At 42.5% G+C, this 26,422-nt stretch overlaps 1 protein-coding gene across 1 annotated transcript; it reads left to right on the top strand.

The window, feature by feature from the left end:
* The first annotated feature begins 8,106 nt into the window (after positions 1-8,106).
* On the top strand, positions 8,107-25,897 carry LOC143561706 (uncharacterized). The gene is made up of 4 exons (XM_077049706.1): positions 8,107-8,372; positions 11,534-11,903; positions 24,506-24,670; positions 25,768-25,897. Exons 1-4 carry the CDS (start codon positions 8,183-8,185, stop codon positions 25,895-25,897), a joined length of 855 nt encoding a protein of 284 aa, XP_076905821.1. The 5' UTR covers positions 8,107-8,182.
* The last annotated feature ends 525 nt before the right edge of the window (positions 25,898-26,422 follow it).

The following is a 26,422-nucleotide window of genomic DNA, read 5'->3' as shown; positions in this document are numbered from 1 at the left end:
ACGTCATGCTAGAGGGGAAAAAATCCATATTTATCTGGGGACAATGTTCCGGGCGCTATAGTGGTGAGGGTGCCCCGCTACATCCAGACTAACTCCCTCAAAGCCTCAACCGATTGTTCATTGAGTGTTTTTTTATTATTTTTTTTAAACGACCAATGAATAAACTTTGATTATCCAGGGCAATCCATTACTCCAATGGTAAAAGGCGACCCAAACGCATGTGGTCGTAGATAGCACTGGGTAATCTCTAGACCACAATCTCCTGTTCCAGGTAAAACCCAACGCCCAACGGCTCACAACGATAAAACCCGGTTATGATCTGATTTGAACTTGAAACTTTGTAGTCTTCGGTCCAAACCTTCCAATACTAGTTGAGCTATAAAGCTCATTGACATGTGTTTTTAATATTTTTTAGCCTTTTGGACGCATGCTTAGCTTTTGTTTTATTGGAAACCACAAATAAACTTATATAAAACTGAAAATATATATTTTCCCATGGTAAAGAGATTTCTATTATTGTAATAAACATTATAACAACTTATGTATATAGGATGAGAGGGAAAAAAAACACTAAAGTGGAACGAAAAATCTGAATCCTAGAATTTGAGTATAAGGATGGATATGAAGGTAGTTACAAATTTTTGGATGATATAGTACTAGGTAGTACGCCTTCGATATCAAAACCTGCTTACTTGAATCGAAACTAAATATATTAGTGTAATATGATTTTTAAATTTAATAAATGATATGTTGAATTGCACATACTTGAAAGTATTTGGAATTATAAAATCACTAAAAACGCAGTTGATTATTTGGTATTTTTTAGTTGATTTTTAAGATGGTTTAAGATCAGTTTTCGGTAATAAACACCCCAAAGCCCTTGACATGTATGAGATCAAATACTGAGACATGGTTTTATAAATCAACACTCACAACAAGTATAGATAATTTTCCAAATATTTCCGCTATCAACAACATTAACATGCATCTAAGATTCTAACATGCGACTTAGAATACATGACATTATTTCATATCAAAACTAATATGAAAAATAACACAATTTACATAATGTTTAAAACAATAGTCAAGTCTACGAAAATGATAGCATTCAAAAACGTTAAATAAACCACTTAAAAAACTCATTTTGACGTGTCCATTGTTAACCCCTGCAACAAGTTTAATTTGGTATGGGCAGGGGCGGACCCACATAGTGTGGATCGGGGTCCCGGGACACCAATGTTTTTTAAAAATTTATTAGAAGCGGTATATTAAATTTTTTGAGGACCCCATAAGATTTAATACTTGGAACCCATACTATTAATGTTGATGTGGTCTGGTGGAAAGTCCCTTGTTTTATCTTTGAAAGGTCATGGGTTCAAGTCTTACAAGGCTCAGTTTTTGGTTTTTTGTGTTAATTTTTAGTGTTAATCAATCATTTGATTGCTAATGTTGCAATGATAACTTTGGAAACATTCAAACACCTCTAAAATACATATCATTGTTTTCAACTTTATGCATGGTTTTCTTTAGAAACATTCAAACACTTTAAAATATCAGTTTTATTTTTCACTAGTTTAAGTTAATGGTTTTCAACACATGCTTATGAAAGGGTGGATCTAGGTTCTATCTCAAAAATGTTTAAGAAAGGGAAAACAAAGTGTTTATGTGTCAACCCGACCCATTTTGACCCGTTCAGGTAGTGACGATTGAAAAGAAGTTTTATTATGATATTGTTTTTTATTATGTTATTCGCCTCGACCCGACCTGAACAACGACCGACCCGAAAAATTTGAACACCGAAAATATGGGACCCCATTGGCAAAAAATCCTGGGTCCGCCACTGGGTATGGGATCAAACCTAAAGCTTCATCACACAACTACCATGGTAAATATGTTGCAAACTTTTTCAACCTTGTATCTACGTATAAACTTGACTTAAAATTGTCAATGTAACTTCTTAGACAAGTCTCACATCAAACATGTACAATAGTGATTTTTTGTTTATAAGAAACATCTCGTCTCAAATATCACAAAATGTTTTGAACATAAATGTAGCGGATGGATAAAAGACCTCCACCATTAAGCATGCTCATGTAAGAATTATAGTAGGATGAGTGAGTCAATAAAAACTATTAAGAAAAACAAATTTGTATGGATGGTAGGAGGTAGCAAATGTTAATTAAACATCAAATATGAATAGACTGTTATAATAATTGAACATAATAGGCCCAATTTTATAATGTACACTTTTAACAAATATTAAAATTCTAAACTATACATAGAGACAGAGAGTTAGTTTGATATAGTAAATGTTTTGTTTATTTGTGAATAACACATAGATGACAAGTATAAGTTACGCTCAAAGTTAAGCTATAAAAGTATTTAACATTTTTATCTAAAAATCTAAAATTATATTAAAAACCATTATATTTTCTTTTTCATTTTCAATTAGATAATTTTATTTATACATTTATCATTACATTTTTTATTTCCTCCATTAACAACTAATAATATCAAAAATTATAATGAATCAACACTAACTTTTCAAATATATAGAAAGCTCATTGCATTTTCTCTTTTCTCTCACAACACCTAAAGTCCTAAACCACTCTCTATATAATAAAAACACCCCACAATAAATGCATCCACTGTAATTACAATGGGGCAAAAATATGATGGTGACATACACGTCACGCTCAAAGGCCAAGCGATTTCACGTTAAACCAAATTCAAGTATTTAGGATCGTTTATACAAAGCGATGACGTGATACACCGCGTGCAGACAAGGACGGTGTGTGTGGAGAGCATCCACAAGGGTACTGTGCGACAAAAGGTTCCATACCACATTAACGGGAAAATTTATAGGGTTGCAATTCGACCAACTACGGAATAGATTGTTGGGTCATAAAGAAGACACATACGTGCAAGCTGGAGGTAATAAATATTAGGATGCTTAGATGGATGTGTGGTTATAAGAGATTAGATTGGATAAAAATCTAGAGTATCCGAGATAGATTAGGGGTCACTTGTATTGAAGATAGATTAAAGATGAGAGATTGAGATGATTTGGACATGTGAAGAGGAGACTAATGACATCAGTTAGAGCCATGGAAACCCTCACTGTGGAGGGACAAGATTAGGGGTGTAAACGGACCGGACCGAACCGGACGAGAGCATGTCCGTGTCCGTGTCCGTGTCCGTCCGTTAAGCTTTTGACGGACAAACGGACGGTTCACGAACACTCTACCGAACGAAAATTCATGTCCGTGTCCGTCCATTAAGAAATTGAGTTTGTCCGTGTCCGTCAATGTCCGTCCGTTAATATTTTAAACGGACGTTAACAGACAATAATGGGCAAACGGACACTAATGGACATTAATAGACAAACAAACATGTGAACATTAATGGACAACGAACACTAATTGACAAATATAAACGGTTACATATTAACACCAAGCATATATCTTAACAACTTCACATACAAATTAGGAATTACACCACATAACATCCAAATATACTTAACACTTAATATATTAACATAAAATGGATCACTATAATATAAGAGACATCAAACATGTGTAGTAATATAAAAGTGTTATTAATAACACTAGAAATTCCGCAGTTAAATTACAATGCTGGATAGATATAAACACTAACGATACCTGACGGACATTACCGGACGTAATTGGACGAACGTTACCGGACGTTCATGAACACTATCGAACGGACTTGGCCCTTGTCCGTGTTCGTCCGTTAAGCTTACCGAACGAAATTTTTGTGTCCATGTCCGGTTCGTTTATTAAACGGACGGACATAAACGAACTTCTTGCCGAACGGACGCCCGGACGTCCGCCGGACGTCCAGTTCGCTTACAGCCCTAGACAAGATGGATGAGGCAGACCCAAACTGATTTGGGATGGACATACAAACCCAGATTTGATAGTCTTTCACTTTTCTTAGGACATGGTCAGAGATATAGTTTCGTGAAGATGCAAGATTAAAGTTAAGAATCTCTAGGGGAAAGAGTACAATGCTATCATAGTTTTCTCTTAAGGAGTCAATTTTTATCAAAGCGATGGTGATTATTGCATATTAGCTTTATGTAATCATCATCTTACTTTGATGTTTTGTCTACACTCTATTACCTTGTTTCAATTATTGGTAGGTTACTAATGATTTATTGTTATACCATGGTCTAACGGTATAACAATACTTCTATAGTTTGAAACCATCACCGACAGATTAGTACTATTTATTTTCATGCGATACCTTTTGATGCATGTCTTTTTTAGAGCTGAGTGTTTCTTTGAAAGCATTTTCTTTATTTATTAGGATAGAGCAATCGAAGTATGGTTGTCTGCATCTTATAACTCTCCCAGATCATACAATTTACCTTGCTACTAGTGAGATATTTGATAAGTATGGTTGATGTTGAGTAACACCTAAAATGAAGTATTAAACATGTTAAAAGTTAAAAATTAAAATTGAATAATTGACATAAAACTTGTAACATCCTAAATATTATAATGTCAAGTTATAACATTAAATAAAGAAAGTTACGTTTAGTGATTTCGCGTTAATAATTAATAAAGAAAAGATCATGGACTTAGATTAATCAAGATGGGATTATGGATAAGATAGGCTTAGGGTCCATGGGCTTTAGTAGTATAAGTACTCCCTTAAACCACCCTAAAACCCTAAACCCTCATTTCTTTCCATCTTATTCTCTACACACTCAAGAACACACACACACCTCCATACATATATACGGCCGTGAGAGGGAGGAGCGAGATCCGTGACCAAAATCGAGCCCAATATAGATAGATCTTCAATATACGAGATAGATACACGATTCAAATTCATAACCTAGCTAACCGAGACCAAACGAACACGAAAAGGTATGTTCTTGATCTTAAAGTTTACGTTTTTATAAACGGTTAGCCACGAAACTTGAAACTATAATAGATCGGGTCTAAACGAAAAGTAAAGTAACGAACTTGATGTTAGAACGAACCTAATGGGCCCATAAACACGTACGGTTCGTTCATAGAAAACCTTAGATCTAGTATTGAACGTTTTTAGGCTTAAAGGTCCAAACTTTGTGCGTTTTCGGGCCGAATCTTATAAAAAATGATCATGGGAATGTTCACGGGATTGATTAACATCATATCTAAGGGTTACGGGTTGAACAGAGATGTTTATGGGGTTAAAATCAAAACCCGTCGTTGCTGTAGATAAGTTCGCTAACGAATATGTTCGCGTGCATGATAAGTTCGCACCCATATAAGTTCGCCTCGTACAAGTTCGCCTGGTGATAAGTTCGTTTAATGTTAAGTTCGCATAATGATTAAGTTCGCTCAATTATTAAGTTCGCTTAATGTTAAGTTCGCTTAATGATTAAGTTCGCTTAATGTTAAGTTCGCTTAAAACGCTAAGTAAAAGTAATCCAGTAGTAGACCATGAATCGGGCTAACGAATCAGGCTTAATTCACTGTAACGAATGAGTAGGTGAATAAAATAATAACTTAAAATCCTAATAGAAAATGCGTTAAGACAGTTAACGAAAATAAAATTTTCCCAGCCAGGGGCTCTACCCCTTGGACCCCGCTAGGGGCTGCCGCCCCTAAAACCCTGCTGCCAGGGGCGCTGCCCCCGGACCCCTGTTCGTTGTGGGTTATATAAAGATAAGAAATACGATATGAGTAGTAATAGTTAATTGATACATGTAGATATTATATAGTTAGCCGTGCACAGCTCAGGAAAGGGATTACGATTAACGGTGAACGTAACCGCATTCAGGTGAGTTTCTAGCCCCCATTCCTTGTTATGTTTTCGGGGCTGTGTGCATACTCGATGTGATAGTTAATACACTTACCTTAAATGGTAAGTGTATGCCATGTATGATTTATGTGATAGATATTATGCTATGATTGTGAATGAAAGTTTGTCGGTACGTGAACGATCTTCGGATATTGCACGTATTGACAAGGGAGGTATGTATATGAAAGATGAATGTGTATGATATATATATATATATATATATATATGTATATGTACAACATATGAGTATGTATGAATGATTAAAGAAAGTATATGTATGTTACGGGTATGCAAAGACAGAATATACGAAGATGAAGAAGTAAGGGATCAGACCCTAATAATATCTGAGATAGAGAAGAAAGGGATCAGACCTTAATAATATCTGAGATAGAGAAGTAAAGAGGGATCGGACCCTAATAATATCTAAGATAGATAAGAAAGGGATCAGACCCTAATAATATCTGAGATAGACAAAGGAAAGAGGGATCAGACCCTAATAATATCTGAGATAGAATGAACAGTAAACATAAAGTATGAAAGTAATAAAGTATGAATGTATGTATGAAAGTAAATTAGTAAAGTAATTATTATGTATATTCGGATGCATGATTGAAGGCAAGTGTGTGTAATGTATGATTAACTAGAACTCACTCAGCGTAGCTGACTTTTAGTATGCACGCAGGTGAGTAGAATGAGACAGCTGGCTTGAGCGGGGACACATGGCAGAAGAATAAGAGTCTGGCATCTGAAGACCTGTTATATTTTGATTTTGAAAGAGAAGAGGAATGTTTTAAGACATGTTTATGATTTGATATGTGACGTTTATGAAAGATTTATATTCCGCGTAAAGTTTTAATTAACTCTGATATTTAGAACTATGTTTATGAGTAAATCCATCGTCTAAAGTATGGCACCGGTAATGGGGCCTTACAAAACTTTTACTAAACGACAAGTCTAGTACTAAGCGTCTACGAATCTACAATAGTCACCTCTAATCAAAATAGACAGTATTATTATAACTGTCACGATGTATTATCGAGATCCAACAATAGTCATCTCTAATCAAAATAGACAGTATTATTATAACTGTCACGATGTATTATCGAGATCCAAGCAAACGTTTTGAAGATAATTCAATACGACTAAGAGTTTATATCATGAGGTCATTCGTAATGAGACACTATAACGATGGATAAACCAACTTTGAAAGGTTATTTAACTTATTTCAAACACAACATCATTTCTTCAAGGGATGTGATCCTCATACACCACCCCCACATGTCTATACTACTCGCATAGGCCTGTACAGGCCGTATAGGATACAGATGACTGACATGGGACAATTTTTTTTCAGCCTATACGACCGTATAGGCATTAAACGTCTCGTATTGCTCCTTGACAAACCTATACGGTCGTATTAGGCTATACGGCCGTATAGAAAACATTTGCTAGAAAAATTCAGGCTGTCTTTTGGCCACTGTTAATCGCTGCCGAAAAACGCTCAGACGAGCCTATATGAGTCGTATAGTGCTAAACGACCCGTATAGACTATTGTGTACGGACTACTATAAAGTGTAACATAATATAATCTTAAATAAATGTTATTAGGGTACAACTACAAATTACTTAGCCAAGCGTGTTATGCAAATATTAATAGACAATTTATTTTATTCTAAAATATCATATCATTCAACTTTTTAATATAAAACATAATTCTGTATAAGTGAAATAACACATGAAATGGTCGAAAAAGTGAACGGCTAAAACTGATAAAAAAAATATGATGCAAGTCCGATAATATGTCTGGATGATGGCTACTATGATTTTAAAGCCATAAATCACATATATTAAATATATGGTCATCAAAAAAAATTTCAAAAAGAGTGTCGATACAATGAAGGTTACATATGATGTTAAAGTCATAAATCACATATACTAAATATATGACACGATTTAGGTGCTATACAAGTCGTATAGGAAAAAAATGATGTGTGAGAATGTTAAGTGGTGTAAAAGGATCCTAAGCCTTTCTTTAAATAGATAGTGAAATACAGAAGTAGAAAGATTCGGATAAGCAAATTATAACCATATTCAAAACCGTATAGTATACGTATGTGACCATATATATTTTATAGGTTTCTGTATAATGTTAATTTGTCAGGGCAAGTGCTGCCATAAAGGCAGCATAGTAAGCAGCAGAAGTGTTACAGATCTCTCTCTCTCTCTCTCATACATACACAGTTACTGCTTCTGCTGCTGCATAAAATATCAATCTGAAACATTAACCATTAGTTTAGTTTCCTTTCACTTCCTACTATATTAATATTCATTCATTCATTCATCCATTTCACATCTAAAAAAAATGGAAATCATGAGTTCTTCTCGGTTTCCATTCACATCAAGCCAATGGCAAGAGTTAGAACACCAAGCACTTGTCTACAAATACATGATCTCAGGCATGCCCATACCCCCTGATCTCCTCTTCTCCATTCAAAGAAGCCTGGAGTCTTCCACTAGACTCATCATGCACCACCACTCTCAGAACCTCCCAAGTAGAGGTGGTCAAAAAAACCGGTCCCCGAACCGGTTTGCCGGTTTAAACCGGAAACCGGTTATTTAAAAAACCGGTTTTTTTAAAACCGGTTTGACCGGTTTACAAACCGCCGGTTTGTATATCGGTTATACTTTTTAGAGCCCAAACCGGTTTTCAAACCGGTTATAAAAAAAACCGGTTTTTTTAATTAACCGGTTACTAAAAAACCGGTTAACCGGTTTTTTAGTAACCGGTTAACCGGTTAAAAACCGGTTTAATGCCGTTGAGAAACGGCTATATAGCCGTTTTTTTTTTATTTACCATTCTGCCCCCATAAACATCTATATATAGTTTAGGTTGGGTATTGGTTAGAACACACTCGATTATACTACTCCAAACGCTCCAAACGCTCTAAACGTTTATTTCATAGGCGATTATTTTGTTATCTCATGCTCTATTATACCACATTACCACTCCATACGCTCTTATTTCGTAGTCGATTATCATGGCCTCCCAAAGTGCTGCTTCATCCGTCAACATGGGTGCCTCGAACACGGGAGAAACGGTCGTTCGGGTCATCCCCACGAAACGAAACCAAGATGTTTGGCAACATTTCGACCTATGCGAAATGTCTAACGGTAGCCAAAAAGCTCGATGCAAACATTGTTTGAAGTTTTATGGCAAAGATGCAAACTCCACTTTAAAAGCGCATGTACAAAGGCCCTTTTGCAAGGCCTTGAAGGACGAATCGGGAAGTAGTTCGCAGCCGGAGATGACGAATCAAGGAACGGTGTTTACGTACGACCTTGAAGCGGTACGTCAACAGTTTTCAAACTTTGTGATTCAAAATACACTTCCTTTCAACCACTTCGACAACCCTCAATTCACGGAGATGATGCAAAAGTATGTTCAACCACGCTACCAACACGTAAGTCGTTCGACCCTTAGAAGAGATTGTCTTAAAGCTTGGAAAAACGCTAAATCCGAACTAATTTCATACTTTTCAAACTTACAAACTGGTGTAAACTTAACAACGGATGTGTGGTCGGTACCTAATGGTTCGCCCGACTCATACATTTGTGTGACGGCTCATTGGGTTGACCCCGAGTCGTGGCAAATGATGAAACGAACCGTTGCGTTTCAATTGTTTGATTACCCGCACACGGGTAGAAATATTTTTAAACTCTTGGATAAAGTCATTCGACAATACAAGATTGAACATAAAATCTTTTCAATTTCGTTTGATAACGCGTCCAACAATACGGCCGCGGTTGGCCATTTAAAATTAAAGTATAAACCTATTTGTGATGGAGCGTTTTTTCATAGCCGATGCATTGCACATATTATCAACTTGGCCGTGCAAGATGGGTTAAACGTGATCGAAACGCAAAGAAACAATTTTAAAAGAATGTTACGAGATGTTTTTAGCAACAATAAAACATTTTCAAGATACAAAAAATTTTGTGTAGAAGCTAATTGTCAATGGTTGGGGCCAAATTGGGATTGTCCAACAAGATGGAACTCGACTTGTGATATGTTTGAGAAAGCCATCCAACAAAAAGAATCACTAGTTGCGTTTCATCAAATTTTGTCAAGTAGGGGTAAATGTGCACCGTACGATCCTAGAAACTGGTTATTGATTGAGATCGTTACGGAGGTCCTTCAAATTTTTAAATCTTGCACAACTAGTTTATCCGGGGTTTACTATCCAACAAGCCCCATTGCTTTACCAAAAATTGCTGTCATGTGCACAAAGTTGAGTGAACTTCATTATAGGGGTGCACCTTATTTTGATATGGGTGTAAAAATGAAAGAAAAATTTAGAAAATATTTTCAAGAACTACCCGCTGTTTTGACATGTGCTGCTGCGTTAAACCCTTGCATCAATGTTGGTGGTGTTGAAGCTTTAATAGAAAAAATTTGTGATGAGCTAGAGTTAAACGACGATCAAAACCCCTATTATAACCAAACTTTAAAGAATGCTTTCAACACCACCTTGTCTAACATGTATGATGTTTACCTTACAAAATACGGGTCGTCTTCCCAAATTCATGACTCGTTAAGAGCTGTTGCCCAATCCCAATCCCAAACCGACCTTGAAATGGGGATGTACTACATGATTTGGGAAGACGCCGGTAAACGTCAAAAGGTAAACACCCCAAGCAGTGAACTTGGAAGGTATGGTGGTACCAACTTTGTGAAACACATGACTCCGGATGAATTTAGAAGTCTTGATTTGCTGGCTTGGTGGAGAGGTAAGGAGGATGAGTTTCCGATCCTCGCCGCCATGGCCAAAGATTTACTAACGGTCCAAGCTTCCACGGTAGCTTCGGAGTCTGCTTTTTCTGTTTCTGGCAGGGTTATATCGATTAGGAGGACTCGACTCACTCCACCAGCTGTAGAGATGTCGATTTGCTACAAGGATTACTTGGACTCTTTAGATAGGGCACAACATCAACGCTCACTCGAGGGGGAAATGGACTATGAGGCGGGCTTGTATGAAGACGAGGTCAATCAAGGACACACTCAACCAATGACCGATGAAGAAGCCGCGTACGACGATTACCTAAGGAATAGCTCGGGATCGGTTAGCGAAGAAAATAATGAGTAAGAAACAGCAAGTTGTTAATGTAATCGTGTCTAAGCATTCTTTAATGTTTGTATTTTTGAGTTACGAATATGCGATAACGATTTAATGTTTGTATTTTTAATGTAAAAGCTATAAATGAAAGTTATGTGTTTTTAATCTTCCAAGCAAAGAACCCTAACAACGAAAGCAAAGAATGGAGTCAGTCCGTTTTGCCTTGTAGTTACCGGTTTGTTTATACTGTGAAAAAATAATGGTTATTTAAAAAAAAAAAAAAAAAAAAAAACCGGTTATTAAAAAACCGGTTAATAAAAAAACCGGTTTATTAACCGGTTCTAACCGGTTTCTAAACCGGTCCTAACCGGTTAGACCGGTTAGGGTTTTCAGATACAAAAACCGGTTATTAACGGGTCCGGTTATTAACCGAACCGGTTTTTTTCCGGGCCAAAAAAACCGGTCCGGTTAATAACCGAATCGGTTTTTTAAAAAAAACCGATTTGTGCACCTCTACTCCCAAGTAATATAACCTAGCTACCTCTTCTTCTATTATTATTTTGAACTAACTTTGAATAGTTACATGAAATAATGTGCAGTTGGAAGAGATTATTTCCAGATGGGATTTGGTAGAAAGATTGATCCAGAACCCGGAAGGTGCAGAAGAACAGATGGTAAAAAATGGAGGTGTTCAAAAGAAGTCTACCCTGATTCTAAATACTGTGAAAGGCACATGCACAGAGGCAGGAATCGTTCAAGAAAGCCTGTGGAAGTACCTACAACTGCTTCATCAATCTGCAGTGCTAAATCTTCTTCAACTAATTATCCTCCTTCACCTGCTTTTGCTTATCCTCAACTATCTAGATCTTCTCCTGCTATTAATATTAGTATTAATAATAATGTTTTGTCTTCTCAAGATCGGTTTTTGTTGGAATCTAGCCCCTACTCTCATTCACAAAAAGATCACAGGTTTGTTCATGTTAATATTTTAGCATTAAGCTTTTGTCATGATTGTACACATGCAGATGCAGACACCACATGCTAATGTCCAGTGTCGTATAAATGATTCTTTCTCTGAGCATATATCAACTTACACTGTAGAATATTTATAAAACCTCTAACATATTGTGTGGTATTATTAACTATTTATAGTAGGGTAGATGAGAATAATTATGAAAAGAAAAAAAAAATAATATAATCAGGCTGTGACAATTATTTGAATAAACCTTAACTAAGGCTGAGGGGTGTGGGGCGCTAACCTGGGCGCGAGAGCCCCTCCGCTCGCGCCCCCAGGCGCTAACTCCACACCACCGGGGCGCGAACCGGGGCGCGAGCGCGAGCCCCCAGGCAGGCGTGAGTGTGGTCGCGGGAGAAGAGAGAGAAAAAGCTGGTGTGGATGCCCAAAAGAGCCGTTGAGCTCGGAATTAATAAAAAAAAAAACCTTAAAAACCTCTATATAATACCCCAAATTACTCCCATTTCAACCATATCAAAACACAATTTCACCTTACAAACTCCTATATAATATCCCAAACTCCTATATAATACCCAAAAATGTCTGAAAATTGGTACTCAAACCTAGATTCAGATTATATTGACGACGATTTATGGTCGTCACCAGACCAACCGATGTTTTTTTAATAATACGTTTTTTTAATACATTTATAAAAAAATAAAAAAAAAATCCGCTGGAGCCCCTGCTGGAGCCCCTCCACACCAGGGCCAGGGGCTCCAACACCCCCCTTATCCAGTTTCTCTCTCTGCCACACGTCATAATATTATTGGCTGGAGCCCCTACTGGAGCCCCCATTAGAGCCCCCCACACCCCTTAGCCTAAGTTATGTAGTTTAATACTGACAACTTGTACTTTTTCATGCTAACTAATTACTTAATATTTCAAGATGCAAAAATTAACCTTGACTCTTGTCAGTTTTGAAATATTTATATACAAGAAAATGGTTGAAATGCGATATTTATTTATCTCTAAAAACATTTGAAGAAACACTAAGTGACCCGGTACAGATTATAGATAATCTGGGGGTTAAGTAATGTTTCCCACGAATGAGGTCTAGCTGAGAAGGCTGTTCTTCAGGAGACCTGCAAAACAAACACCGTAAGCTCGTCACTGAGAAGGGGGGGTTCCTCCTTGTGACCACCCTCCGGCGTGAGAATCAGACTAGGTTGCTCTGAATATAAGTGTATATTAAGAGATTGCTAGATAACTGGATAGCAGATGATCTTACCATTCCAAGATGTTGGAGTATTTATAGCCGAAGGTAGGTTTTCTAGAAGGTACAGCCGGCTGAATAGTATTCCTGTTCAACCAACAGTGGATTACGCACAGGCCATACTGGTTGGTGGGTAGGTTACGGCCAACAGTAACAAAGTCGGCTGCACTATTCCACCAACTGTAGACTATGCACGTCCCACTTACTGTGGATTGTACGCAGGCCATGCTGGTTGGTGAATAGGTTACGGCCAACAGTAACACTATTCCACCAACTGTAGGCTGCGCATGCTCCACAGTAAGGGTTGGTGAGTAGGCAGCGGCTAATAGTGACAAACAGTACTAGAGGGTGCTCATCCTCGCACTGTTGTCGGTGAGCTGTCACCCTGTGATTGGCTCATGGGCTGTTCTGGTCAGATCGTCTGTCCTATCCATACCTTGGTAGGTATGGTACAAAAGATCTTTCAGAATCAGACTGGCTCATTTGGGCGGGATTGTTCCCGCCTTGCTCATTCCTTCACGTGACTGCTGAAGTAGCTAGTGTCTTGTGCGTGTAGCCCTGCTGTCTGCGGGTAGCCTTCCCTGATGGCTTGTATCCGCAGCTGCGGGAACAGGCGGGGAACAATGTCCGGATCGCCCGGCAGTCTGATTCTGAAAGCAACTGGGAAGGGACCTTCCCCAGAGTACGCACCTCTACACGCAGAGGACAAGAGAGAACAATGTCCGGATCGCCCGGCAGAACAAAAAGAGGAGGCTAGGTATTTGGCAGTCAAGGGTAAACTTTGACACCTCATCCAGCTCTCGCCCTCTTGTTGGCGGAAGGGACAACACACACCCTTCAAATCGAAAACACCGGTGGACGCCACTCACAAAGAGCGTCACGGAGATATTTGCCACGGAAAAATTGCCATGGCCCAAAGCCCCATCGATCCGGCAGAAACCTAATGCGGATCAAAGCAAATCCTGTGATTTCCACGGGACAAAGGGTCATGGTACTGAAGAGTGCACATCCTTGAAGGATATTATTGAAACATTTGTTAAGGATGGAAGGCTTGCACATCTCGTGGCATCGATCAGGAAGGGAGGAAGGAATGACAACCGGTACAGAGGTAACGGACGAAAGCCCGTCGACATCAGCATCAACATGGTTCATGGCAAGGTCAGAGGAAGAAAAAGACGGGTGATAGAACCATGCGCGTGGAAGGAAGCTGAGGTGCGCTTCCCGCGAGTGCCAGGAGGCCCCAGCAAAGAAGGCCCCATCGTCATCAGAAGCCAGCTGGGGCACTACATCACCTCCCGCACTCTTGCTGACAACGGCGCTTCGTCGACAGTGATGTACAGGCAGTTCTTTGATAAGCTGGATGATGAAGACAAGGAACGCTTGGAAACGGTCTACGCTTCAATGGAAGGGTTTGATGGCGGTACAGAAACACCCCTGGGTATCCTATCTTTCCCCGTTACTCTTACTGATGGGAATCATTCACGCACAGAAGACTTGGATTTTGTCGTGATGAAAAAGCCACACCACACATACGACATCCTATTCGGAAGAGATGGGATGGCAAGATTCAACGCCGTGGTATCTTCAGTCCACGGCATGATGGGATGGCCAACAGCTGAGGGTGTAGCAATGATCTCTGGCATTCCCCAGGTATGCATTGCATCTGTCTCATCTAAACCCAAACCGAAGAAGGCTAAACCAACCGTCACTGAACCGGAAAAATGGGCCTTCAATGGCAAATACCCCGACCAGGCCGTTACCATTGGACCAACAATTGTTGATCCCACCCGCACCTTACTCAAGCGCTTACTGCAGAAAAACGCTGACATCTTTGCGTGGACACCAGCTGACATGACTGGTGTACCCCGAAGTAAGGCGGAGCATAAGCTCAAATGCGATCCGGCTGTTACGCCAATCGTACAAAAGCGCAGGGTAATGGGGCCTGAACAAACTAACGCGTGTAGAACCCAAGTCAAGGAACTCCTTGACGCAGGCATCGTACGCGTTAGTAGATATCAAACATGGGTTGCAAATCCCGTAATGGTACCGAAGAATGACAAACAATGGCGCATGTGCATAGATTTCAAAGATTTGAACAAAGCATGCCCCAAAGATTGTTATCCGTTACCAGAAATTGATCTCAAAGTGGATTCGTTGGCGCCATTTCGCCTTAAATGCTTCTTGGATGCGTATAAGGGGTACCACCAAATCCACATGGCCATTGATGACCAGGACAAAACCGCATTTCGGACGCCCGATGGTACATTTTGTTATAAAATGATGCCATTCGGACTTAAGAATGCAGGGTCCACGTACCAACGACTAATGGACAAAGAGTTTCATGCCCAAATCGGGAGAAACTTGGAAGTCTATATGGATGATTTGGTCATCAAAAGCCTCGAGCCTGAGGCGATGTTGAAAGACATTGAAGAAACTTTCAACACGCTCCGAAAGATAAACATGAAGCTCAACCCGAGCAAGTGTTCATTTGGGATGGAAGAAGGGAAGTTCTTGGGAGTCATTGTTACTAAAGATGGCTTTAGAGCGAACCCTGAAAAGGTCGAAGCCATTGTTAAAATGGAATCACCTACCACCATCAAACAGGCTCAGACACTGAATGGGCGACTAGTCGCACTTAATCGCTTCTTGGCAAACCATGCGGATAAGTCGTTTCCTTTCGTGTCAACACTGAGAAACTGATTGAAGAAAACGCACTTCCGCTGGACACCAGAAGCGGAAGCAGCTTTTCAGGAGATTCGGTCACGCCTGATCGAACTCCCAACGCTTACAGCACCACAAGCGGGAGAGGAGTTAATCCTATACCTTTCCGCAACAGATAGAGCAACCGGGGCAGTCTTGCTAGTAGAACGAAAGGGCATCCAGATGCCAATCTATTATGTTAGCCGTGTACTAACAGACGTAGAAACCCGGTACTCTACCCTCGAAAAATTGGTCTTAGCACTTATACACGCTTCACGCAGGTTAAGACGATATTTCCAGGGCCACCCAATCACCATTCTCACCAACTTCAAACTCTCAAATGTTCTAGGCAAACCCGAATTATCGGGACGTCTAGCCAAATGGGCAATTGAATTGGGAGAATATGCAATTAAGTACAAGCCAAGACCAGCCATAAAAGGCCAGGTCTTGGCCGATTTTATTGCAGAAGTCCCCGTTTCGCGGGAAAAAGAGTGCCAGGAGGAGGCTCAACCCTCCCCAGCACAGGACGTCAATGATGTCTGGCGACTCTACACTGATGGAGCAGCCAGTAACGAGGGTTCAGGCGCAGGGTTAAAATTAACCAACCCAGCAGGCCAAGAATATACTTACGCTATTCGGCTGGACTTTCCAAGTACGAATAACGAAGCCGAATATGAAGCATTCTTGGCCGGTTTGAGAATTGCGCGTAAGATGGGAGTGAAAAACTTAGAAGCCCACGTGGATTCCATGCTGGTGGCCAACCAAATAAATGGAACATACACGGCTGTGAATGACACCATGGCCCTGTACCTCGCCCAGGCGAAAACCCTTATGCGTGATTTTAGTGATTGTAAAGTCATACACGTCAAGCGCAGCGAAAACAAATCTGCGGATGCGTTAAGCAAGCTTGCATCACTAGCCTTCACCCACTTGGGAAAGGACATCCGCATTGAACTCCTCGAAGCACCATCAGTCCCGCACAAGGAAATTTGTGTCATCCAGAACAATACAGAAACATGGATGACACCAATAATAAATTACCTTGCAGCAGGAATACTACCAGAGTCAAAAACACAGGCAAGAAAACTACGCTGTAAAGCACTGAATTATCAACTCGTCAATGACATCCTTTACAGACGTAACTTTCTTGGCCCACTCTTGAGATGCGTGGACAACCAAGATGCCGACTACCTCCTAAGGGAAGTACACGAAGGCATCTGTGGGGTACACGCAGGCCCCCGCGCTGTTGTAGCCAAGCTAAACAACGGGGCCGGGGATGCATACGGATGCACTGGCATACATCAGAAAATGCAGGTCTTGCCAGCTTTACGCACCTAACACGCATCGCCCAAAAAACGAACTGGTTCCAGTCACTTCTTCGTGGCCATTTCAGAAGTGGGCCATCGATGTGACAGGCCCATTTCCTACAGCAGCAGGAAATGTTCAGTTCCTAGTGGTAGCCATCGACTACTTCACCAAGTGGATAGAAGCAAAACCTTTAGCCCAAACAACCGCAAAGCATATCAAAAAATTTATTTGGGAATTTATAATTTGTCGTTTTGGACTTCCACAGAATTTGGTGAGCGATAACGGCACCAACTTTGCTGACAAGAAGCTACAACAGTGGCTGAAAGAACTTCAAATCACCCACACCTTTACCTCAGTGGCACACCCGCAAGGTAATGGTGAGGTGGAAAGAGCAAACAAGAGCATCGTCGAAGGCATCAAGAAAAGACTTTTGAAACACAGATCCGGCTGGGTGGACGAGCTTCCGCACGTCCTTTGGGCAAACAGAACGCTGAAGAAGGCCAGTACGGGGGAAACCCCGTTCAGCCTCACTTATGGCACGGAAGCCATGGTCCCGGTCGAAATTGGTCTACCCTCACCAAGGGTCTTGAGTCAGCCAGAAGACAATGATGCGGAAAGACGGTTGGATCTTATGCTAACCGAGGAACGCAGAGACTTAGCCGCAGTGCGTGAAGAGAATTACAAACGACAAATGCAAAAGTACTACAACACGCGGGTAAAACTCTGCAACTTCAAGGAAGGAGACTACATACTGCGTAACAACGAGGCTTCGAACCAAGAACGCCCAGGAAAGTTGGCCCCAGTCTGGGAAGGGCCATATGTTATCAAACAAGTTCTGGGAAAGGGCGCATACCGGCTCGAAAGGCTCGATGGCACTCCCATCCCAAGAACATGGAATGGAGCTCAATTACGCAAATGTTATATGTAGATCAATTCCAAAACTTGTAAAGAAAAGGCCAAGAGCCACTTCTAATGGAAATGATTCTCCTTTCATAATGTGTTTACCTTTATTCTTATGAACTCCCCACTGGTGCCGGTGTTTACCACATAAAGGGGGAGAAGTAAGTCGTTACGTGTGGAAGGCGGCAAAACCCGCATAAACACAACGTTAAAAATAAGGGAAACCTACACGCAGGTATGATGTAAGTAAAGTTTAGCCATCCTTGTAAGTGCAAGTGACGGTCTTATCCGCACAATCACAAATAAGGAAGCAAAACTTTAAACTATCATTTACCACGTTCAAAGGTTATCCTAAAAAAAAAAAAAAAAAAAAAAAAAAAAAAAAAATACAAGGAAAAAAGGAAACCCTACACGCAGGTCAGGTATGGGTAAAGTTTAGCCATCCTACCAAGTGCAAGTGACGGTTCTACCCGCACAATCACGAAGGAGGAAGCGAAACTTTAACCCACTATCAACCACGTTCAAAGGTTAACTTATCCTAAATACTTAGAAATGAGGAAAACCTGCACGCAGGTCAGATAAAGGTTAAAGTTTAGCCATCCTACCAAGTGCAAGTGACGGTTCTACCCGCACAATCACGAAAGAGGAAGCGAAACTTTAACCCATCATCAACCACGTTCAAAAGGTTAACTTATTCTAGAACACTTGGAAAATTGCTAACTTAAACTAAGTATGCAAGTCATGAGTTTATAAAGCAAGGAATCCAAAGAAGGAAATAACAATCTTATACGCAAAAAGATTTATATTTCAATAATATATTACAAGAATGGCCGGGTTACTACCCGCCTAGAAGAGAATCTATACAAGTCTAAGCAATGGAAAGGGATCTTCGGGGTCAAGCTTCAGGGCCGCCTCCACTAGGACCCGCTCCGTCAGAAGAACGGGGTGGTTCGAGGAAAGCTTTGAGGACAGCTAACCCATCATCAGCAACAGCTACTTCATCCACCTTTTCCACCACTGGATGCGGGAAGGCGGCGTATTGGTTCAATGCTTGGTCGTAAATGGCTTCGGTATCCACATCGAACAAAGGGAAGTTGGAAGGCGGGACGCCTTTCTCAACAAACCCTAGACCAAGCATGAAGCCGGCCTTTTCCCCATCATCATGAGAAGCGTTGAGGGCTGCGGTCATAGCATCATCGTAGGAGGTCTCTGAAAAGACCCGACGCACAACCTAGAAAGAAAAAAATACAAGTATTAGAACCTTTTCTTACAAAAGAAATGCGTGAAGATAAATCTAAACATACCTGAGGCAACGCTTCTCGAAGAAGCCATTGGAGGGCAGCTTGAGCTTCGGTATGGGCGCATTCGGCTTCGCTCTTGTTAAGGTTGGCAAGTAAAACTTCCTTAGCGGCAGCCTCTTCGACGCCCTTAAGCTTCCGCTCGGTTTGGTCAAGCACCCCCCTCTGGTCCAGGATTTCCTGGAGTTTCTTGGCATCTTCCATTGCCAAGGCATCATGAGCGCGTTGGAGAGCCTCTAATTTGCCTTTCAGCTCCTCATTCTCCAAACGCAGAGGCTCAGCAACGGCTTCAGCCTGGGCAGCCCTCTCGGTTGCGTTTCGCGCAGTTTCCCTGGCCAGCCGAAGCTGTTCATTCACAGCTTGGGCAGCCTTGGAACGGGCCTCGAGTCGCGCCTGAACTTCAACCTCGAGGGCCTTGAAGGCCTTCTCCTTGGCGGCGGCAGCTGCCGCCAGCTGTTGGTTCTCCTCCCGGAGAGCACGCGCTTCAGATACGTCTTTGGCGCGAGCTGCTTTCAACTTGTCGTTTTCACGACAAAGCAGCTCGATGCGCGGCTGCATCCGGGCCTGGAGAACCCGAAGCTCATTGGTTAGCCTACCCTCCTGGTAGCTAGCCATGGCTTCCCCCAACGCACCATGAGGAGCAGCGTGGCGAGCCCGGTCCACGCACTCCACAGGGGTACGAAGGGTTGTTCCTCGGCGTATGTTCCATCGTGGAACATACACTTCATTGGAATCCGACACTGCAAAAGAAACAAAGACAGTAAGGAAAAGATGATAAAAAAAAGGGGAAAAACAAAGGAACCCTACGCACCTGTAGGGTCAATGACAGGCCGATATCCGCCAAACCCATCACCTGAACCTAAAGGAAATCCATCCAACAGGTCAGGCAGATGGGAAGGTGGCAAAGATCGGCGGGAAGCCCTGCGCGTACCTGATGGTCCGGCTGTCGGTGCCGGTGGCGCGGGCATGGTGGCAGCCGCCGTGGTCGCCGTCGTGGTCTCCGCCGCGGTCGCCGCCTCCTTAAAAGCAGCAGTAACCGCCGGTTCCGTGAAGGATGCTGTAAAAATCGCACTCACGGCCGGCGGTGACGTCATCTCGGCCGGAACAGTTGGCTCGACGGAACGAGCAACTGGACCAGCGGATGCAGGCGCAGGCGACTGGGTCGACGCCTCAGGAAGGCTGACCGAGCCTACCGTCATTGGCGAGGAGGTACTCCCCTGCGTTTCACCCCGGATTGCGTCAACATCCACGCCTGCACAAAGAAAGTGTTAAAAAGAAAATTATGAAGTGACAAATCTACAAAGGCATTATGATTATACTTACGGGTTTTCTTGACCCTGAACGTACGGACGGGCGGGGAGGAACCCGATGGAGCCGGCCTCTTGGTACCGGTCACCGTCGTCTTCGTTGGTTCTCCGGAGGTAACGGTCGTAGCCTCCGGAGCAGTGGTCTTCTCACCACCGGGCTTCCCCGCCACCTCTTCACTATCTGACTCCGTGTCAGATAGAACCACTGGATCAGCTGTGGAGGCCTTCTCCTTCCCCTTCACGCCGGCAGCAGTCTTCTTCTTCCGCACAAGGGGAGGACCATCTGCGGATTCCTCAGAAGAAGATAGGATGTAAGGATTTCCAACAGCGGGTACAGCATTGAGGGGTTCGGGATAAAATATCTCCTTACCTGGCCGCCGGTGGCTCAGGATCTCTTGGCCCGGCGGATAGACCTCCATAAACCTATCCGCCGTTTGCTCCAGGATGGGCAACTCATTGTCGTCCAGAGCACGAGTGCCCACCCGCACGGGACTGTCAGCTTCCCGCGGGAACAGGAGCGACTCCAAATTATTCCCCTCTGAAAGAAAAGAAACAGTTAGAAAATAAACTAATATCAGCAAGAAAGACAAGACATACCATAAGGAATAGAGTTCAAACCGTATTCGAGAAGGATAGGAAACCGAGACGCATCCTTCCATACCCGGCTCATCCCCAGCAGCACCATCCCGGACTCCGCAAACCGGTAAACCGGAGATTGAACCCGGGATATCTTCGCGAACCATTCCGCCTCCTGGTAGCTGGAAGCGTGAAGGCTCGGAAGCGCTTGACCCTTCTTGAACTTCATAGCAATGGGGATGGCGCGGGCAGAGATGTAGAAGAACTCCCGCTTCCACGATCGGAGACTGCGCTCGGTCACGCAGATCTTTAAACCCTTAATACGGGTTGTCAGGGTGTACCACCCTTGGACGCACCTCCAAGTATAGAAGGTCATCAGGCGGTCCACGTAGGGCTCAATACCCAGAATCCGGCACACCCACTCGAAGTGCCGGACCTTGGCAATCGCCATCGGATGCACCTCGGTCAGGTGCACCCCGTGCCTCTCCAGGACACGGTACATAAACTTTGTCAATGGGAACCTAAGGTTTCCATAAACAAAGAATGCAGCATTTACCCCGATCTTGCCACTGGGGGCATCGTACACAGTCTGGTGAGATTCAGGAAACTCAGGCTCGAGAGACTCGAGCATGAACTTCCTGACGATGTACTGGTACTGATCGACAGGTAGAGCACACTGGCACTCGCCAGCAGTACTCCTATCGTCGGCTACAGCTTCAGCATCATGAGAAGACATTTTTGCAGAAAGAAGAGTGATTTCGGGAAAATGCTTGCCTGAAAAAGGGGAGTATTTGCCGGAAATCACTAAGAAGAAGAAGAGAGGTGAAAGTGTGAATTGCAAATAACCCTCTTCCCCTTTATATAGTAATCGCAATTAATGCGGTGAATTTAATGCGGAGGAGAGAGAAATCGACGGTGCAATGAAACTATGACACGTGGCAAAAAGCAAGCTGGCAACAGCTGTTGAAAGGACGTGCCAGTAACTTCGCGGCCACGCGCCCGAAAAAACACGCCCACGCGCCTGAAAAAGCGACTGGAATGACCATGTTCTGTCACGTCACCATAACTTCCTGCACGTCCTGACAGTCAGAAGAAACTGTCGCACGACGTTTCAGATGTTTGGATTGTTCTTATCCTTACCAACCTTTTGAATTTCAAAATTCAAAAAGATTCAAAAGTAAGCGGGAAAACACCCCTTACCTTGGCAACCAAGTAACCATAAGACGGACGCGGGTACAGTGTTAAGGCAAAACCCTTCACATACCTTGCACCCGCAGGGAATTGAAGCCAAGAATACCCCGGCAACAAAGTAACTATAAGACGGGTGCGGGTGCAGTGTTAAGGCAAAACCCTTCACATACCTAGCACCCGCAGGGAATTGATGCCAGGGGCACCTTGAAAGTAAAGTAACCGTAAGACGAGCGCGGGTACAGTGTTCAGGCAAAACCCTTCACGTACCTAGCGCTCCGCAGGGAATTGAAACCAAGAAGGATCTTCTGGGCAATGCTTGCGGAAACGAAAATAACATCCCCGCATAGCGGGAACGTCGAGAACTACATTGTTTGAGGCTCCAGGATGGAATTGGTGGTTTAAACATAATTGATCACTATGTTCAAAACCACTAAAACCTCAAGGAGAATCCACACAAGTGAGACTCAACGCTCCTGACTTGCGAGAAGGTTACATACCTACCCGCATCATACCCAAAGATCAAGCAAAAAAAATCGGGAATTTTTGCAAGTGACATTAGGAAACCCGCGGGAAGAATCCCCACGGAGAACCTTAAAACTAAACCCTTTTCAAAACCCCTTGCTTAAAGTCCAAAAGTTCACCTCACTTTATTAAACATTCGTGAGAAGAACATTGGACTGGGGGGACTTGAAGAGGTAGGTCCCAGCAGAGACCAGTTGGTCCCGCAAGACTCACCTTGAACAGGGACGTCTGCGCAAAGGCCATCTGCTCCCGCAGGACCCACCATGCTCATAGAATCTTACGCGCAGTACGCAAGCTGTACACGCAGGGAAAGCCTCCCAATGGTGAAGTACCCCGCCTGTTCCCGCAGCTGCGGATACAAGCCATCAGGGAAGGCTACCCGCAGACAGCAGGGCTACACGCACAAGACACTAGCTACTTCAGCAGTCACGTGAAGGAATGAGCAAGGCGGGAACAATCCCGCCCAAATGAGCCAGTCTGATTCTGAAAGATCTTTTGTACCATACCTACCAAGGTATGGATAGGACAGACGATCTGACCAGAACAGCCCATGAGCCAATCACAGGGTGACAGCTCACCGACAACAGTGCGAGGAGGAGCACCCTCTAGTACTGTTTGTCACTATTAGCCGCTGCCTACTCACCAACCCTTACTGTGGAGCATGCGCAGCCTACAGTTGGTGGAATAGTGTTACTGTTGGCCGTAACCTATTCACCAACCAGCATGGCCTGCGTACAATCCACAGTAAGTGGGACGTGCATAGTCTACAGTTGGTGGAATAGTGCAGCCGACTTTGTTACTGTTGGCCGTAACCTACCCACCAACCAGTATGGCCTGTGCGTAATCCACTGTTGGTTGAACAGGAATACTATTCAGCCGGCTGTACCTTCTAGAAAACCTACCTTCGGCTATAAATACTCCAACATCTTGGAATGGTAAGATCATCTGCTATCCAGTTATCTAGCAATCTCTTAATATACACTTATATTCAGAGCAACCTAGTCTGATTCTCACGCCGGAGGGTGGTCACAAGGAGGAACCCCCCCCTTCTCAGTGACGAGCTTACGGTGTTTGTTTTGCAGGTCTCCTGAAGAACAGCCTTCTCAGCTAGACCTCATTCGTGGGAAACATTACTTAACCCCCAGATTATCTATAATCTGTACCGGGTCACTTAGTGTTTCTTCAACATTCTAAAAAATATATAAACAAAATTTGTTAATATATAGAACCTACACATGTGTAAATCATGTGTGGGTACGCCTAAATCATGTATAGTTTTATTTTCCAACACATAACCTACGCATGTGTTGGTAAACATTTGAAAATGAAATAAACATATGAACACATTAATTTAATGGTGTCTTTTGAAGTACACATTTGTATGTAACAAGTAAAAGTTTTAAAACATATGAACCATTGATAGAAAAAGTTAAACGATTTAATTAATTTTGTTCTTTTTGTTCTCTCAATAGTTTAGTCTTGCAAAATTGAAAGAATTGCTTCATATTTGAAAGTTGATTTTGGCGAAATATATTTGGTAGGTATGTGATGAAAGAGGATGTAGATGAGCATCATCCATATATGTCAGAAAGTGGCACCATGAGTGATTCTTGGCACTTGGAACCACTGGCTATGAAAAGCTCTCCACTGGCCCAATCACAGCTGTCTTATCAAAATCAAAGTTACACATATCAGAATATGAAGAGGTAGGTCCCAGCAGAGCCCAGTTGGATCCGCAAGACTCACCTCAAAGAGGGACGTCTGCGCAGTTGAAACCGCAAGACTCACCTTCAACAGGGACGTCTGCGCAAAGTCTAAACTCGCAAGACTCACCTTGAAGAGAGACGTCTGCGCAGAAACCAACTGGATCCGCAGGACCCACCATTCTCAGAGACGTGACGTCCTTACTCGCAGTACGCAAGCTGTTCCCGCAGGAAAAGCCTCCCAATGGTCGACGTACTCCGCCTGTTCCCTCAGTAACGGATACTAGCCATCAGGGAAGGCTACCCGCGCAGCAAGGCTACACGCACAAGGCACTTAACTCTTAAATAATTCAGTAATGTCACCTGAAGAAGGAGTGAGCAAGCCGGGAACACTCCCGCCCAAAGCCGGGAATACTCCCGCCCAAATGAGCCAGTCCGTACGCTACTGGAGGACCTTTTGTACTGTACCTGACGAGGTATGGACAAAAGGTCTGACCAAAGCAGCGACAGCTCACTGTGACAAAGGAATAGTACACAGCTGGCCTGGTCACTATCAGCCGCTGCTTACTCACCAACCCCTGTCACTATTAGCCGCTGCCTACTCACCAACCTGTCGTAGTACGTGCATAGCCTGCAGTTGGTGGAAAAGAATAGTACATAGCCGGCCTGGTCACTATCAGCCGCTGCCTACCCACCAACTACCAGCATGGCATGTGCGTAGCCCACAGTTGGCAGAACAGGAATACTATTCAGCCGGCTGTACCTTCTTGGAAACCTACCTTCGGCTATAAATACTCCAACACCTTGGAATGGTATGGACACATTACATTATCTGATATCTCATTATCTTATCTTCTCTAGCAATCTCTTAATATACACTTATATTCAAGAGCAATCTAGTCTGATTCTCACGCCGGAGGGTGGTCACAAGGAGGTACCCCCCCCTTCTCAGTGACGAGCTCACGGTGTCTGTTTTGCAGGTCATCAGAGGAACCATCTTGCCGGACCTAACCCTCGTGGGAAACATCTATTTAACCCCCAGATTATCCGTAATCTGCCCGGGGTCAATTAGTGTTTCTTCAGAACACAAAACAGGATCATTATGACCGGTTAGCTCTCAAAGTTGAAGTTAAAGATGAACCCCAAAAGGTAATGCACCATTTCTTTGATGAAGCACCAGATGATGATGATGGTGGAGATCATAACAAAGATAAAGACTCCACCACGTAGCTCTGTGCTCGCGACTTCTTTCTGGCCTGTAACGGTAACTTCACTATTTTGGTTTTATTATTTTGTTTTGTTTTGAAGAAATAGTTTCGTAGTTACTTGTATTTATTCTTGTTGTTGCAGATAAATGAGGTGTTCGGTTTGGCTTTAGGTAGTGACTATTGTGTGACCGTGGGAGGGGTTGGTGTGTTTTTACGGACTTAGGTTTATATGTGTTTATTCTGTAACGGGTATGTTTTCACGAGGTTTCTCATATCTTTGTCTTGGAACTTATGTTGATTAAATGGCTTCAAACGTTACTTTTCAGCCCGTTTTGTTTTCATAATGCAATCGTATAAATGTTTGAAAATGATTAGATGTTAGTGAGGGCAACACCATAGAAACTAAAGCTATAATTGACGTTTTGGTTTTTAGAGTCGTAAATGGTTGGTTAATTTATTTTTTTAAAATATGGTTTGGTTGATTCGGTTAACCCCAGACTTAGTATGTAGACGGATTTAACCTAATTTTAATTAGTAAATCTAGTTA

The sequence above is a fragment of the Bidens hawaiensis genome, unplaced genomic scaffold (assembly GCF_021521415.1).
Source record: "Bidens hawaiensis isolate Kalapana, Puna unplaced genomic scaffold, B.hawaiensis_p1.1 tig00001179_1, whole genome shotgun sequence".
NCBI classification, from domain to species: Eukaryota; Viridiplantae; Streptophyta; class Magnoliopsida; order Asterales; family Asteraceae; genus Bidens; species Bidens hawaiensis.
Note: the sequence above shows the minus strand (reverse complement) of the source record. Positions and strands in the feature narration are given on the sequence as shown.

Excerpts from the sequence above, each read along its gene's own strand:
- LOC143561706 (XM_077049706.1), top strand. The coding sequence starts at position 8,183 with ATGGAAATCATGAGTTCTTCTCGGTTTCCATTCACATCAAGCCAATGG. Across the intron at positions 11,904-24,505 it reads CATTCACAAAAAGATCACAG|GTATGTGATGAAAGAGGATG; the intron begins GTTTGTTCATGT and ends TATATTTGGTAG. Across the intron at positions 24,671-25,767 it reads ACATATCAGAATATGAAGAG|TTATGACCGGTTAGCTCTCA; the intron begins GTAGGTCCCAGC and ends AAAACAGGATCA.